Raw genomic sequence first — 14,221 nt, 5'->3', positions numbered from 1 at the left:
AGTAAAAGGGAAATAAAACAAAAGCAATGGGAGGTGTGTTCGACAATCATAGCGAAGATTGCTTGTGTCTTTCATATTGCTATATTGTAAGGTTACGGGGGGGAGGGTAAAAAAGGTGAGAATGTGTTTGGAAAGCAATGTTAGGTAAAATGTTTCAAGTACTCTCACCTCAAAAAGGGAAATGTTTCAGGGTAAAGATAAAAGTGTGTTGTTCTGCTTGAGCTCAAACAGGAATTATGAAAGAACTTCCATTGGGAAGAGAAATGGTAGAGAAGGAGTAGATTTGGCATCAGATTTATGTTTAAATTTCATGTCTGCTACCTATTAGCTTTGCCGTAACTTTTGACTTTGAGCTGGTTATTTAACCTCTCTGAGGCTTGGTTTTCTTTTCTTTTTTGAGAGAAAAAATGTTCCTATCTAGATGATGAGGATTAAAGAATACAATATTCATCAAATGTTGAACTCACTACATACACTGTAGAAAAAAAGACCACCCTCGATCAGATTTATTTTGGTTGCATCCAAGCTACATGCTAGTTCAGTCCTTTTTTATGCACAGAAAGAGGAACAGGTAATGGTTATAAAACACATGCACATTTTCATTCCTAGGTACATTCCCCACGGTAACTTGTTAGTACACTGGTTCAGAGATCTGTGTCTGGAATAGTTCTTGTTGTACCAATGAGAAAGGCCAAAAGATAAGACAAGATTTCATATTAATGTCTTTTCCAATAACAAATGTCTTCTTGAACTTAACGGCTTGTTCCTTCCCCTTCAGAACACTCAAGTTTGAGTTCCTTTTTTTGTTGTTAATAACTGTGGGACCTTCGGCAGTCTTTTAACTTTAGTTTCTTTATTTGTAAAATGGAATTCTAATACTTACTCTACCTCACAGAGTTTTTGTAAGGATCAAATGAGATAATGTCTGTGTAAGTTCTTTGTGAACTAAAATGTACCAAACAAGCATGAGGAATTTCGATTATTGGTATGGGTTTATCAACCACGTTTGCCACCATGATGAGAACCAGTGGCTCAGTCTCCTACCCAGCAGAAAATCCCTACAGGCATATAGTATGTATTTCTTGTGACACCCCTTTTCTTTTCTTTCCGTGCACAGTTTGGAATTGAAGTGGTCTCATATAGAATGGTCACAGGCTGAATATGAGGTCTGTGAGAATGTCGGCATGTTGCCCTTGGAAATTATCAGGAGGGGACATTCCATGGACTCGGCCTTTGTGGGTATAAAGGTAATTACTCTAAAATGCAAATTGTCAAGCTAAAACTTATGTTACCATTTGTGTCTTTAATGATTTTCTTAGAAAAATTCAAAGTGACCAAGTAAATTTCAAACTTCAGGGGCATCACACTAGAGATGCTAAGTACAAAATCCCTTTGTCCCTCCATCCTTAATCTAGGTTCATGAACTACTAGTTATGATTTAAAGACCCAGTTTCAATTTTGAAATTTGGTCATTTGTTTCTATAAGCTCTTTAAGTTTTAAAGCTTGATTTCACAGGGAAATATATCTAACTTCATAAAATTGGGCCAAACTCTGCTTTGGAAAGAGAAGTTGTATGGAAGATATTCTGTGGGGTCCCCGGGGCAAATTGTAGTCCCCATATGGCTCTCTGTATCACTTCCCATGGTCTCAGTGGATGAGGCAAAACAGGAGGTTTAAACCTATCACAGGAATCATCCAATTCATGCAAAAGTAGGAGAGCATATATTAATACAGGAACCCTGAAATATAAAGAATTTTCAGTCAATTGCTTTTGGATTGGTCACCTTGATGTTCTTTTTCATGGACATGGAAATGGAGCATAACCAATAGGTTCTTAGAATTGAAGGGTTTTTTAGGAGCCATCACAGCAATAGCAGTAAAAGTGAATGAGAGCATAAAAAGCTTGTACATACTAAGAACGGAGAACGAACCTTGACGACTTCTCAATCTGATGAAAAAGGCCTGATACTAGCTTCTGGGGAGAATGGCATCTCTGTTAAGTCTCAATTTTAGTAATGAATTTAAATCACGCTCAGAAACCTTGTGCACCTAAATTTGACCATATCCAGACTCTGTGTTTATCTTTCCAGTGGACATCGGCTCTTTTTCCCAGATTCACTGGTGCTCTATTGATTTTAAAACAACAGAAAACTTGGTATGCCTTATAATTTTCCAGAGGATTGCTTAGAGAAAAAGAAAGAATCAGGCTAGATGGTTTTCTAGTAATTCGTTGGTCCTTCATAGAAAGCACCATATGCTCTAGTCTGGAGTTTTGGTCCACACTACCATTGACTCTGCCAGGTAGAAAGAACAGACGTGGTGTTACATGGAACCTTATGTCTGCTTAAACTGAACGCACACCATGAACCTGCCAGCTGAGTGTGCAGGACTGCACTAAACACAGTTCCTCAGTCTTTCAGTACAACTCTGCCCTGAGCACAACCTGCTGCTTTACACAGGAGCTTACTGGCTACTTGTCTAAGAGCAGGGAAAGAAAAGTTTCTTTTACCCTGTGTGGTTTGCCCTGTTTTGAATTGTGCGACTTCACCTGTTTTTTTCCAACCACCTTGCCTCAGGCCATTCCTTTTCCCACATAGGATTCTGTAAACTCAGTGGTGGTAAATACTAGGTAATTGCACATGCAAGAACCATGCGGGGAAATGTAACTTCCAGCATATGCTGGATACAGGTGTACAATAGGCTGCCTTTTCACAATGAAAGGTGGTTCAGGAGGAGCCTTGGCATTGTAGACAAAGAATAAATGGAAGCTTAGGTGGTAATACCTGTCTTCCAAACAAATGTTTTCACTGCAGACCCACTAAAACATGTCAGGGCCTTTGATTTGAAATGAACATATTGTCTGAGGCCATAGAAACAGAAAATTTTAAGTTTTTAATTGTGTACTTCATTTCTTTGTAAGAAGGTGTAGAAATATACTAGCCCACTTTCCTAATCACCTTAAACGTCTAAAAAATGCGCACAAGTAACATACCTATTACGCTTGCACAGGGTTCTCACTCGACCTCTTTTTCAAACAAGCCAAGGACGTTTCTTAACACGTATTTAGGCACCCTCTGGGGAAAATTTAAGGCCATGACTTCAGAGCCCTAACATTGCCTCTTTGGTTTTTAGCCCTAGAGCTGAGGAGCAGGGCAGTAGTCAACAGTCTCCTTGGACGAGGGCAATTTTTTTTCACAGCTTACTTGGTGGGAACCTCCAAAGCCCTGGGTTCTGGGTGTGGATTGCTTTTGTCTGGCTGTTCACCAGGCCTGTCAAGGCCACAAAGCTCTCATTCATGTCTGCAAAGAGTGATGGTTTCATCCAGACAGGAAAATGGACCAGACTTGTTTGAGTTAATCTGGCCTAAAGGTGTTCTGTGCCCTGGAGCTTGCAGGAGACCTCAAAGCTGGCTGACAGATCGCCTCACAGGTCATCAGAAATGCCTGTTTTTTCTTCTCCTCCTCACTTCTCTCCTCCCTTTCCTTTGAGGCACTATTCTAAAACCAAGCTGAGGGAGAGAGAAGGGAATGAAATAAAATTGTATGTGTAACAAAGAAAAAATATTGTTTAACATTCATGCTTTCTCCAATAACTGAATCATTTATAAAGGAGAAGCCAAAGGGGGGGGGCGGAGCTTTTCTTTCCATTGATACTAGTCTAGCAAAAAGTTAACTTTAAAAGAGATCCATGTAGTCTGGATCTAAAATGGTTTATTATAACAAAAAAAAAAAAAACCCCACTTAATATTAAAAACAGATTTCAGAGCATGAGTTTAGTCTATACAAGGGAGAATAGATGTTTTTCTATTATAGAATATTTATTTTTATTTAAAAAAGACTTTTTTTTTTCTCTCTTAAGGTCAACCAAGTGTCGGCTACAGTTGGAAAAGATTTCACCATGACTCCGTCTAAACTGATTCAGTTTGACCCAGGTACGCCTTGTGTCTACAGTTTGTTTCATGTTTTTTTGTAAGCAAGTCTGGAGATTATGGAGAAGACAGAATATTATGCAGCTTCAGCCAGCTGGGAAGTCCTTAGGGAGCCATATCACCGCACTCCAAAAGAGATGAGTTTGGATTTGAGGTTTTGCCCTCATATTTTTTTATTACAAGTGTACATTTAAAACGAGAAGAAAAATGATAACAAATATAAAACAACAAAGCATACATCCAAAACAATCCAGAAAACATAAGGTCATTTAAAAAAATATTTAAAGGGCTGACACAAAGCTGTGATGATTTAGTTGCCTCATATTTGATGGAAATTTTCAGAATGTAATATTTACATGGATTGCTAAAGGGTTTTTCTGAATGATCTTTTTTAAAAAATTCAATTTTATTTATATTTATTTTTGTGGGGTGTACAGTGTGTTGTTTCAATACATGCATATCCTGCACAGTGATTCACTTAGGGTAGACAGCATAGTTTTGTCTCTCTCCATTAGTTCACTCCTTATCTCCCCCTGACCCCACTCCTGCAGGCCTCTGGTAACCATTATTCTACACTCACTTTTTTTTTTTAAACACACAAAGATCCTTAATGCAAAAAGAGCTCTTAAAAATGAATTAGAAAAAAACTAACCTGAAATTCGGTGAAGGACATGAGCAGATAAGTCACACACACAAAGAAATACATGTGGTTAATAAGTATCTCTCGGATCTGGTCGCGGGCAAGGGCTGGCCCATCCTGGCCTCTGTCTCTCAGGATCCTTTCGGTGTTGGCTGGCTCTGCTGCTGGCCTGGATGTGTGGTAGTGGCAACGATGGGGACAGGGCTAGGACCCACGGACCCCATCTTCCAGGACCCCCTGGGTGTCAGGCTAGCTTTCATCACTGGGCTGGACATAAGTGATCCCCCTTGGAATAAGTTGGTAAGACGAGATTCCAAGAGAAATTATTATTTAATTAAATAGCACGTATTTTGTTTTAAATTTGTGGAGAATTTTTGCTGGGTGCGAAAGGGAATACAAAAGTCTGGTGCTGATTCTCAAGGATGCTCTAATGTATGGGAAACGTAGACATGATAACATTCATTAATAGTACATTGGGACCCAAAGGCGAGCCATTGTTGTGGCTAAGGAAAATCCTGGGAGACGTTCATGGAGAGACAGAATTCTAGCAGGTAGAAGAAGAAGGAAACTCCAGGCTGAGAGACTAACACAAAAGGGCTGACAGCCTTTGGGGAACTGTGTCTGAGGCTGAGGCTGGAGCCCCACCCTCTTTCCCTGGCTTCTGTGGACGGGGCTGGTAGCTGTACCCTGCCACGTCATGTGGTTCCCTCTCTTTCTCTGTGGTGTGGGATGGACCTGGATCACCTGTCCAGGGGCAGATGGAAAGGTGTGGAGAAGCAGCCGGGCTTGTTGTTTTGTGCTTTCCTGCAGAGAAGATGTTCTGTGCTCTAGAATACCCCACCATGTATAAAGTCTTGACATTATCTGCAACTAACACATAAAGCTTCCAACAAAGGCAAAATGGCCTAAATACCATCACCACCCCAAAACTGACGGTCAATATTGAACATAGAAAAGAAAATCCTTTCTGTGGCTCAGCACAAAACACATGATGTTGGATGACTATTAGTTTCACAGGGCTGCCGTAACAAAGAATGACAAACTGGGTTGCTTAAAAAATAGACGTTTTATTGTCTCTGGAGGCTAGAAGTCCAAGATCAAGGTGTCAGAAGGGCTGATTTCTTCTGAGGGCTGTGAGGGAGAATCTGTTCCGCGCCCCTCTATCATGCTGGCAATCTTTGGCACTCCTTGGCTTCTGCTGCAGCACCCTGATCTCTGCTTTTATCTTCACATGGTATTCTCCCTGTGTGCATGTCTGTGTCCACAGTTCCCTTTTTATGAGGACATCAGCCATGATGGATTAGGGGCCCGCCCTAATATTCTAGTATGACCTCATGTTGACTAATTACACCTGCAATTACCCTATTTCCAAATAAAGTCACATCCTGAGGTACTAGGAGTTAGGACTTCAACATTTCACACAGTAGTTGAGTGAGGGACACAATTCAGCCTGCAACAGTGACCCTTAAATTTGACATGCAACCACCCAAATATTGTTAGTGGCCTCCTTCCCATGACTTTTAACTTTCTAATGTGGGTAAGTTGGTTCCTCAGGCTGACCACACTCTGTAGGAAAAACTATCCCTGTTCTGTTTACCCTCAGGCTGCTACAGGCTCTTGTGTTCTGGTCAAATCAAAAGGTTTGATGCGTTTGTGATCCGCCCTTTTTGTACCTCATGTTAAGGAAGTTCCAACCTTTCCACTTTGAGAGTCAAGATTCTTTGCCATTTGTTATCTTTATTATTTGAGATCTGTTAGTTACAAGATCAGGATTGAGTTTGGCTTCCAGTAGGTTTTGAGCAGCCCACCAGGTGCCGTGTTTGGATTGATAGGAACTAGAATGTATTGCACTAGGGGAGGATCTGAAATCTACCTCTTGGAGATTCTACTGGATAAGATAAATAAATACCCATTTGTTTAGAACAGTTTATATGCTGTTTTGAGTAGATACTAATTACTTCTGGGAACTTTACATAGCCTTATGACTTTAGAAATTATTTAGATATTTAAAAAATAATATAAGCATATCTTATAAATTAAAAACATAGTTGAGTGTTCATTGTTTTGAAATTTATTAAGCCAGACAGTTTCTTAAATCGAAGTCTTGCTTTAGAGAACTTTAAAGTTCCCCATGCCCACAGATTCAGTACATGTTTATTTACTCCCATATTGTTAATCCTCACCTCTTTGGGATCTGGTGTCCCCAACCGCACTCCTGTCCCTTTTGCCCAGAGCAGTCTGTTCATTTCTCTAGAAACAGCAGCTTCCACCGTTGGGTGAAGAAACAGAAAGTGAGCAATCAAAGACAGTGGGATATTACAAGGTTTGAATCCACTTGGGAGGGAGCTGGTGGGAAAGCTTGCCTTGCAGCTATTGTACCAAACCAAAAAATGAATCCTAACTACTTTGCACTCTGCTATTGTGACTAATCTTGAGTCGATGTGTAAATACTCTTAAGAAAATGATTGTTTTCCTTTAAAATACGTGTTCTTGAAAGGTTTGCTGCATTTTTAATTGAAGCTTCATCATTCCTAAGAGTCAAAATGTTTTCCAAAGGAACAGATCTCTAATGTGGCATTTACTAAAAAATATTGAGAAAATGTCTTTCAATAGAGAAACCTGCTTTGCAGGAAAATATCCACGAATTACTCTGTAAAGGGGGATATGTCTGCATAAAATGACACCTTCTCTCTTCTCTTCAGCACCTTTTGTTTTGTGGGAACAGGGGGCCAGTTCAAGCCTTCTGAAAATACTTGTGTATCTCAGGGACTTAACAAATACTTTGCACCTTGAAAGTGGAAGAGGAAGGGGAAAAAACCCAATAAAGTTCTTACTTCCAATCTCATTAACCTAAAAAAGTTGGTCCTATGTGCACACCTGGTAGGCATAGAAACAGAGTTGAAATGCACACAAACAAATCAGAAGCACTTAAATGAAACTCAGAATAGATTTTTTTCTAACCATCTGGCTCTACTCTAAGTTTTAACGAAAACTTAAAGGTTTTCTTTGGGGAGAAGGGAGTTACTATACTTTTAAAAATGATTCTTAAAATAAGAGGGCCATTGGTTGGGGCTTTGAATAGTTTTTGTTTTGGACTTTATTTAAACAATGCTTAACTTTATGGTCTTTGAGGGTCGAAACATTTCTCTGAATACTAATAATCTTAGTATTCATATGTTTTCTTCGTTGTTGACCTCTTATCTTTTCAAGCCAATTTTATTGCAATATCTGCCTATGCAGTCTCCCAACTTCTAGCATTTCTGCCTATCTGTCTGGGTCCCCAAACCCTCTCACATAACAGTTTCATTTTATAAAAACATCCACTTTTAGCATGTCACTCACTTCTCCACTCAAGAGTCTTCTCCATTATCTATGGTGTAAAGTCTGAATTTGGCCACGGGATGTCCAGGGCTCTCTACAGCCTGGCTACAAACAGTTTTTGCAGCCTTACAGCTTCCTGTCTACATATGTGACCTCTCTGTCCCAGCCAGCTACTCCACTCCCCCTTCCCAGTCTACTTTGCTGTCTTCCTGCCCTGCCTACGTTGTTTTCCCATTTCTTTTCTGCGAATCCTTCCACCTCTGCAGCCTACATACATATGGTATTTGCCATCTATTCTATATCTTCTGGCAGCTAATCATACATAGCTTTGAGTAATTATTTGACTTTTCTGGTATTTATGTCTTGTCTTCTTCAAGAGGTTTTAAACTCCTTCAGGTCAGGGCTTGGCTTATGTCACATTTCTGATATTCTCCATAGTATCTAATGCAAAGATAAACATGCAATAAGTACAAGATATATATTTTGATGGATGGATTCATCTATCCATGAGATGGGAATTATATAGTATTTTATACTAGATGCTTCAACTTCCGTTTTTGCAAAAGCAATTGATTTAAGAACTCAGTTGATACTGAAAACTTAATAAGTTAGCTGTCAGCTTGTTTTTTTTAAAGTAAAATTATTCCAAATACACCTAATTTTTTCCCTCTAAGTGCAGCCAAGAGTGGGATAAGTGAACAGCTTCATCTTTCCACTGGATTCTGTTTGGGGGTTGATGAGACTGGGATGAAGTTGTGAGACCTATGTGAGGCTTACTTCCAAGAAAGGTGCCCTTATATAGATGGCCCAGTTGAGAGGCATAGAACTGTAGAAGGCAATCTTCAAGAAAAAAAAGTCCTATTTTCAAAAAAGAAGGCTAGAAATAAAAATATTTAACTGCTTATGTAGAGGGAGTTGATGGGAGTGAAAGCACTCAAATAGCCAATGAGTGAATGGCAGGGTAAACTTTTCAAACTTAGCCCTAAAAGGTTAGTCCTTAAGTTTACTGTCTTTTTGTCCCTTAAGCTCGAGTCTTTTCTCCACTCAACAGTATTCTCTTTACTTCCTGTCACCACTTTCTCTCCTAAATAAACTCAGGGAGATGTCCTATAATCCTCATCATGGAAACTGGTCAGGATTAGACAATCTCAGAAGTTTTTTCCAGCCTTAATATTGTTGTTTTTCTGGAGTTGCTTTGCTTCCCATCTTGTTGGTGACAGGTTGGCTGGGATATGTCAAATCAAAACTGTTTTGTATTAACTTCACAAAGTTACTGTGAACCAAGCTCGATTGTAACTCCATGAATAGAGGCAGACAGAAAGAGGGAAAAAAGTATTGGCTCAGTCTGTTTCTAGAACCCCCAGCCCATAAATTCTCTCTAGGAGGATATCAAGCTACTGAGTATTACATCATCAGAAAAAGCATCTGTGGGCTAGAAGGATCTCGGAAAGTAGGGCAGCCGATACAGGCAGCTGACTTTAGCAATCAATCATTTCAAGGGTTCCATGAATAGCATGAAGTACCATCCAATAATCACTTCTGTCTGCATCAACATCTCAAGATTTTTGAAACTATTAAGATTTTAAGATTGCAGTACTTGTTTATTCTTAAGAAGAGAAGGGACAGGTTGGGAAAAGAATTAAGTCTTGGATCTCATGTACTAACCCTTTCTTTTTTCCATCCTTAGCATAATGCAGCTTAATTTTTTGTTACAGTGTTTGCATTTAAACGGAATCATCATTGTCCAGGAACAAATGTGGTCTTTTCATATTATTTGGGAGAACAGCAGGACTTCAGTGAATTGGTAGCAGTACAATAGCTCACTCAGGCTACTGCAGTCTCGCTGTAGACATGTTAATTAATATATTTCTCTGACACCTAGGTGATTGAAATAGCAATTAAAGAGTAATTAAAATGTTTACTTCTTGTAGGAATGTCAACTAAGATGTGGAATATAGCAATTACCTATGACGGATTAGAGGAGGGTGATGAGGTCTTTGAAGTAATTCTAAACACCCCTGTGAATGCGGTTCTTGGCACAAAGACAAAAGCTGCAGTGAAAATTTTGGACTCAAAAGGAGGTATTCTTTTGATCCTCATCTTGAAATCAAGAGTGGTACTGGCGCTGTAGCTGCTTGCTTTCAACAGCCAACGTGCTTGATAACACCTTCAAATCAAAATGCTTAATTTCTTGTCAAGAAACAACCTCAGTCATGATGTAGGCCTTTTATTCTAGTTTCTGCTTCATGTGGTTTTCCTCCTGCTAGGAACCATCGCTTGAGAAAAGCAACAAGTCAGTGCCGTGGTTGTTTTGTTCCTACCGTCTGTTGTTCTCACCGAGGGGGAAACAATGTTGGTGGGAATCTATCGACAATTATTTTCCCCCAGAGTTCGTAGGGCTGTAATTATCTTCCTCCGTTAAAGAGAGCTCTCAATGCCTAAAATGCGAGCCCCCACTGTAATGTGATCAGGAAAATTCTGAGAGGAAGGAATTGGAGAAAAATAGAGTGAAAGATGCAGCTGGCTTGGGGATTCAGGAGCAGCTGGAGAATATTAATGAATGACTTTGGAGTGCAGAGCCAAACAGGTCCTGGATAGTATATGCTAACAACCAACCTGTGAGCTAAAAAAAATAAAGACCAGCAAAGTCCTTGGTGCTTTCTTGCTTTTTTTTTCCCCCCCTGCTGAATACTGTCTAGTTGCTTGTCTATTTAGCATTTGACAAGTGTCCAATAACATACTCGACTTTATACCCCTGTTTTTATACCTGTGGTTCATATTTTTTTTAATCTGGAATCTGTGATCTCCTCTTCTCTTTCTCACCTTATAATAAAAACAGGCACTATCCTCTTTCCTTTATATCTATGTTTCCTCAACATCTTTTCCCACCACCTTTTTTCACCAAATACATTTCTTTTCTAGTGGAATTTTCTGGTCACATTAAGTACCCAAAATACACACTTTATTCATGAAATATAAAATACCCAGATGAGGGTTCTGACCTTAAAATTTTTTTCATGCCTTCCAGAAATACAAATTGGTTTCCAATAGAAGCAGCTCTGTTAAAATGTACTGGGTCTTTGTTCTGTAACAGTCAGATATAAATTTTTATAACCACTACTTGATTCTGTGACATCTTTAAACAATTCAGTTTCTCCCTCTGGGAGATCAGGGAAAGGATAAATACTTTGAAGTGCTTGTGGAATAACACTTGATCAGTGAATAAACCTGGTCTACCGAGAAGTACTATAATATGAAAAGATGTGAGGCTGTTTCCCAAGTATATGGTATGGTTATAAAATCATGACAATGATTTTCATTCGTGGTTTGTGAAATCAGTTTCATGACTTATAATCACACTATAGATGTGCAGAAGGGCACAGCTTTCCTGGATGGAAACCAATGACGAGTAAAGGAGTTTCTGGCAAATGGCAAAAAGGCAGCATCTGGCGGGAAAACCATCCATCTAAGTTTAATGACAAGCTGCTCCAGGAACTGTGTCAATGTGATCACTTATGTGTTTGTGTAAAATGAACTGACCGCCTGCCGTCTTGCATGCCTCTAGGACAGTGCCATCCTTCATATCCTTTCAACCAGAGCAAGCACAACTCATGGGAGAAGGGCGTTTGGCACCCACTGCCTCCAGGGTCTTCTTCATCCACCATTTCTGGTTCCCTTCATCTGGAAAGAAGACCCTTTCCATCTCCCAAGCAGCTTGCAATCACCAGGGGAGACACCCTGCGGGGCTTTGATTCTACAGATCTTTCTCAAAGGAAGCTTAGGACCAGTGGGAATGGCAAAGCAGTGAGTCTGGGAACATCTGGGAGTTGGTGTGTGGAATACATACTAAAAGAATCAGAAGATATTAATAAGTATTCTGACATACTAAAGAAGCTGTTTTGATTCTCATAGTGAGTGGGGACCATGGTTCCATGTGCAGTCATGCAGTGCCTTTAGTATGCAAAGTTTATGCTGCTACTCCACTTCAGGAATTGTACTAATTGAGGTGATAGATAATACTGATTCATCTACATGATTTCTGCTTTGGTTCCTTTTGTGATCAAGACAGATAGGGAATGCCCAATGACCCTGGAGTAGAAAGAGATTAAGTGGAAGCCATGGCTTTGACCTTTAGCACAGCGTTCTAACCAGGCACACTTTCACAAGTGCATGTGTGTGTGTCTGTGTTTTCTTGGACCTCTGGGTGCCACAGATGTTCCAAAAAATAAAGATCTCTTCTCTCCCTAACTGGGACTATGTATGTACAAATCAACACAACAATCATAAGTTGTGATTAGGCCTAGTATTTATTAAAATTCTAATGATTTGGGCATGGAAAATCTCAAGAAATATATGTTTTAAAATATTAACAAACATTAAGATACCGTACTGGAGGGGTTTGTACCCTATTGCTTATTGCTATTTAAGCCAATTTTGTTCCTATTTTGCTCTTTGTTGATTTCAGGTTCATCCATCTTCTGTCTATAGAAATGGAACGGACATCATCTATAATGTAAGCATAGTCAAAGAACTGCTAAATTTTTCCCATTTATGGATGTAAAATATTTAGTGAAACTATTATTTTATATCTTTCATACTGATATATTTCCATTAAAAATTGTTTCGAAATTTGTTTTAGAGGCTTGGGTGGTCAGAAATAAAACCTTTTATCTTTTGGCTTTGATTTAATATTTGAATTGCTCATCTTTACAAGCATTTTTAAAGTTTGTTATCTTGGTGTTTGTTTTTTCTTATTGTTGTTGATTGTGGGTTGCCTCAAGTATCATGGGATGGTTTCCTTGAAACTGGAGGAAGACGGTTCCCCAACTCACAAAAGGAGGCCCAAAGTACCCATCATCACTCAGCCACAAAAGATAATCAAAGTGGCAGAATTGCCTCGCATTTTTAAAGTTTGTTATCTTGGTGTTTGTTTTTTCTTATTGTTGTTGATTGTGGGTTTCCTCAAGTATCATGGGATGGTTTCCTTGAAACTGGAGGAAGACGGTTCCCCAACTCACAAAAAGAGGCCCAAAGTACCCATCATCACTCAGCCACAAAAGATAATCAAAGTGGCAGAATTGCCTCGAGCAGATAAGGTGGAATCCACAACTGACTCACACTTCCCCAGACAGGTATGGAGATCTTTTTTCCTTCCTATTCACCTTGTAACAAGCTGTTTGCTGGGCCATAAACACACTTAAATCACAAAATAGCCTCCAAATTTGGGGATAGTTTACTTAACACAAATGCAACCCAACAAATGAAGACCCAAAGGAGGTAAGTGTATGATCAACTTACACTAAGTCAATTCTAAATTGCTTTTCCTTCTCGTAGGACCAGTTGCCCTCCTTTCCAAAGAACTGCACTCTGGAATTAAAGGGACTCTTCCACTTTGAAGAAAACGTACAAAAACTCTATCAATGCAATGGGATTGCCTGGAAAGCCTGGAGCCCCCAAATCAAGGTGGGACACAGGCCGAGGAGCCAAGCACCTGTACTAGCAGTGTGCCCTGTGACAAGTTAAAAAAGGGAGTGATGTGGTGTGTGACTGTCAACTCATGCTACCTCTGCCTGCCTTTGTCCTACCTTGAAGGCCAAGAGGAAAAAATGGTCTGTTTTCTTTTTAAATCACAAATACATTAGTTAAATGAACAAAATTTAAGAAAATATTTTTACTCATTTAAACTGTTAGAGCATCAAAAACATGTAAAATTGAAACATTGCTGATTGTGGTAGTGTTTTCTGGAAGCAGCCATTGCATTTCTCAAGATGCAGAGTTGTAATTAGGGCTGACTCCCTTGTGGTGACAAAAATACTGTATTGAAGTTAGGGAACTCATAAGGCTCCTCATGCTGAGAACAGACTCTAGATTGTAAAGACCATTATGATGTGAACACAGACAACTATTTTTCAGGAGCTAAAAGACAAATCCTGCCCAGCTGGGTGGCACCATCACTCAGGCTACTGTCACATCTTGATCACAGAGGAGAAAGGCACCTGGAATGCAGCTGCCCGAACTTGCAGGGAACAGTAAGAAACCTTATTTTACATTTGATTAATGTTTTCTTTTCCATCATTTCTCTATTTTCTCATGGAACTGTAGGGCTGTTTCATTCATTCAACAAGTATTGAGTGTTCAATATCTGCCTGGCTGTATTTTAGAAATCTGGAAGGAGTTTTGTAGTTTACAATGGATTTGCAACTGACCCTGATAATGTCATTTGACTTAGCTCTGTCTTGTTAAAGCTGAGCTATTCCCACATTTCTTTTTCTTTCTTCCTTTCTTTCCTTCCTTCCTTCCTTCCTTCCTTCCTTCCTTCCTTCCTTCCTTC

General features: G+C 39.5%; 1 protein-coding gene across 1 annotated transcript in view; it reads left to right on the top strand.

Annotated features, from left to right (window-relative positions):
* The window catches only part of FREM1 (FRAS1 related extracellular matrix 1), a 53,846-nt gene that overhangs the window by 25,428 nt on the left and 14,197 nt on the right, over positions 1-14,221 (top strand). The window contains exons 5-12 of the mRNA XM_008567722.1: positions 1,118-1,247; positions 3,860-3,932; positions 9,822-9,971; positions 11,456-11,694; positions 12,356-12,403; positions 12,858-13,022; positions 13,225-13,353; positions 13,804-13,919. Of these exons, the coding sequence (XP_008565944.1) occupies positions 1,118-1,247; positions 3,860-3,932; positions 9,822-9,971; positions 11,456-11,694; positions 12,356-12,403; positions 12,858-13,022; positions 13,225-13,353; positions 13,804-13,919 (1,050 nt within the window). The remainder of the gene's footprint in view (positions 1-1,117; positions 1,248-3,859; positions 3,933-9,821; positions 9,972-11,455; positions 11,695-12,355; positions 12,404-12,857; positions 13,023-13,224; positions 13,354-13,803; positions 13,920-14,221) is intronic.

Source organism: Galeopterus variegatus, unplaced genomic scaffold, assembly GCF_000696425.1.
Source record: "Galeopterus variegatus unplaced genomic scaffold, G_variegatus-3.0.2 Scaffold338, whole genome shotgun sequence".
Classification (NCBI taxonomy): domain Eukaryota; kingdom Metazoa; phylum Chordata; class Mammalia; order Dermoptera; family Cynocephalidae; genus Galeopterus; species Galeopterus variegatus.
The sequence above is the reverse complement of the archived record's forward strand: the minus strand, read 5'-3'. Positions and strand labels throughout refer to the sequence as shown.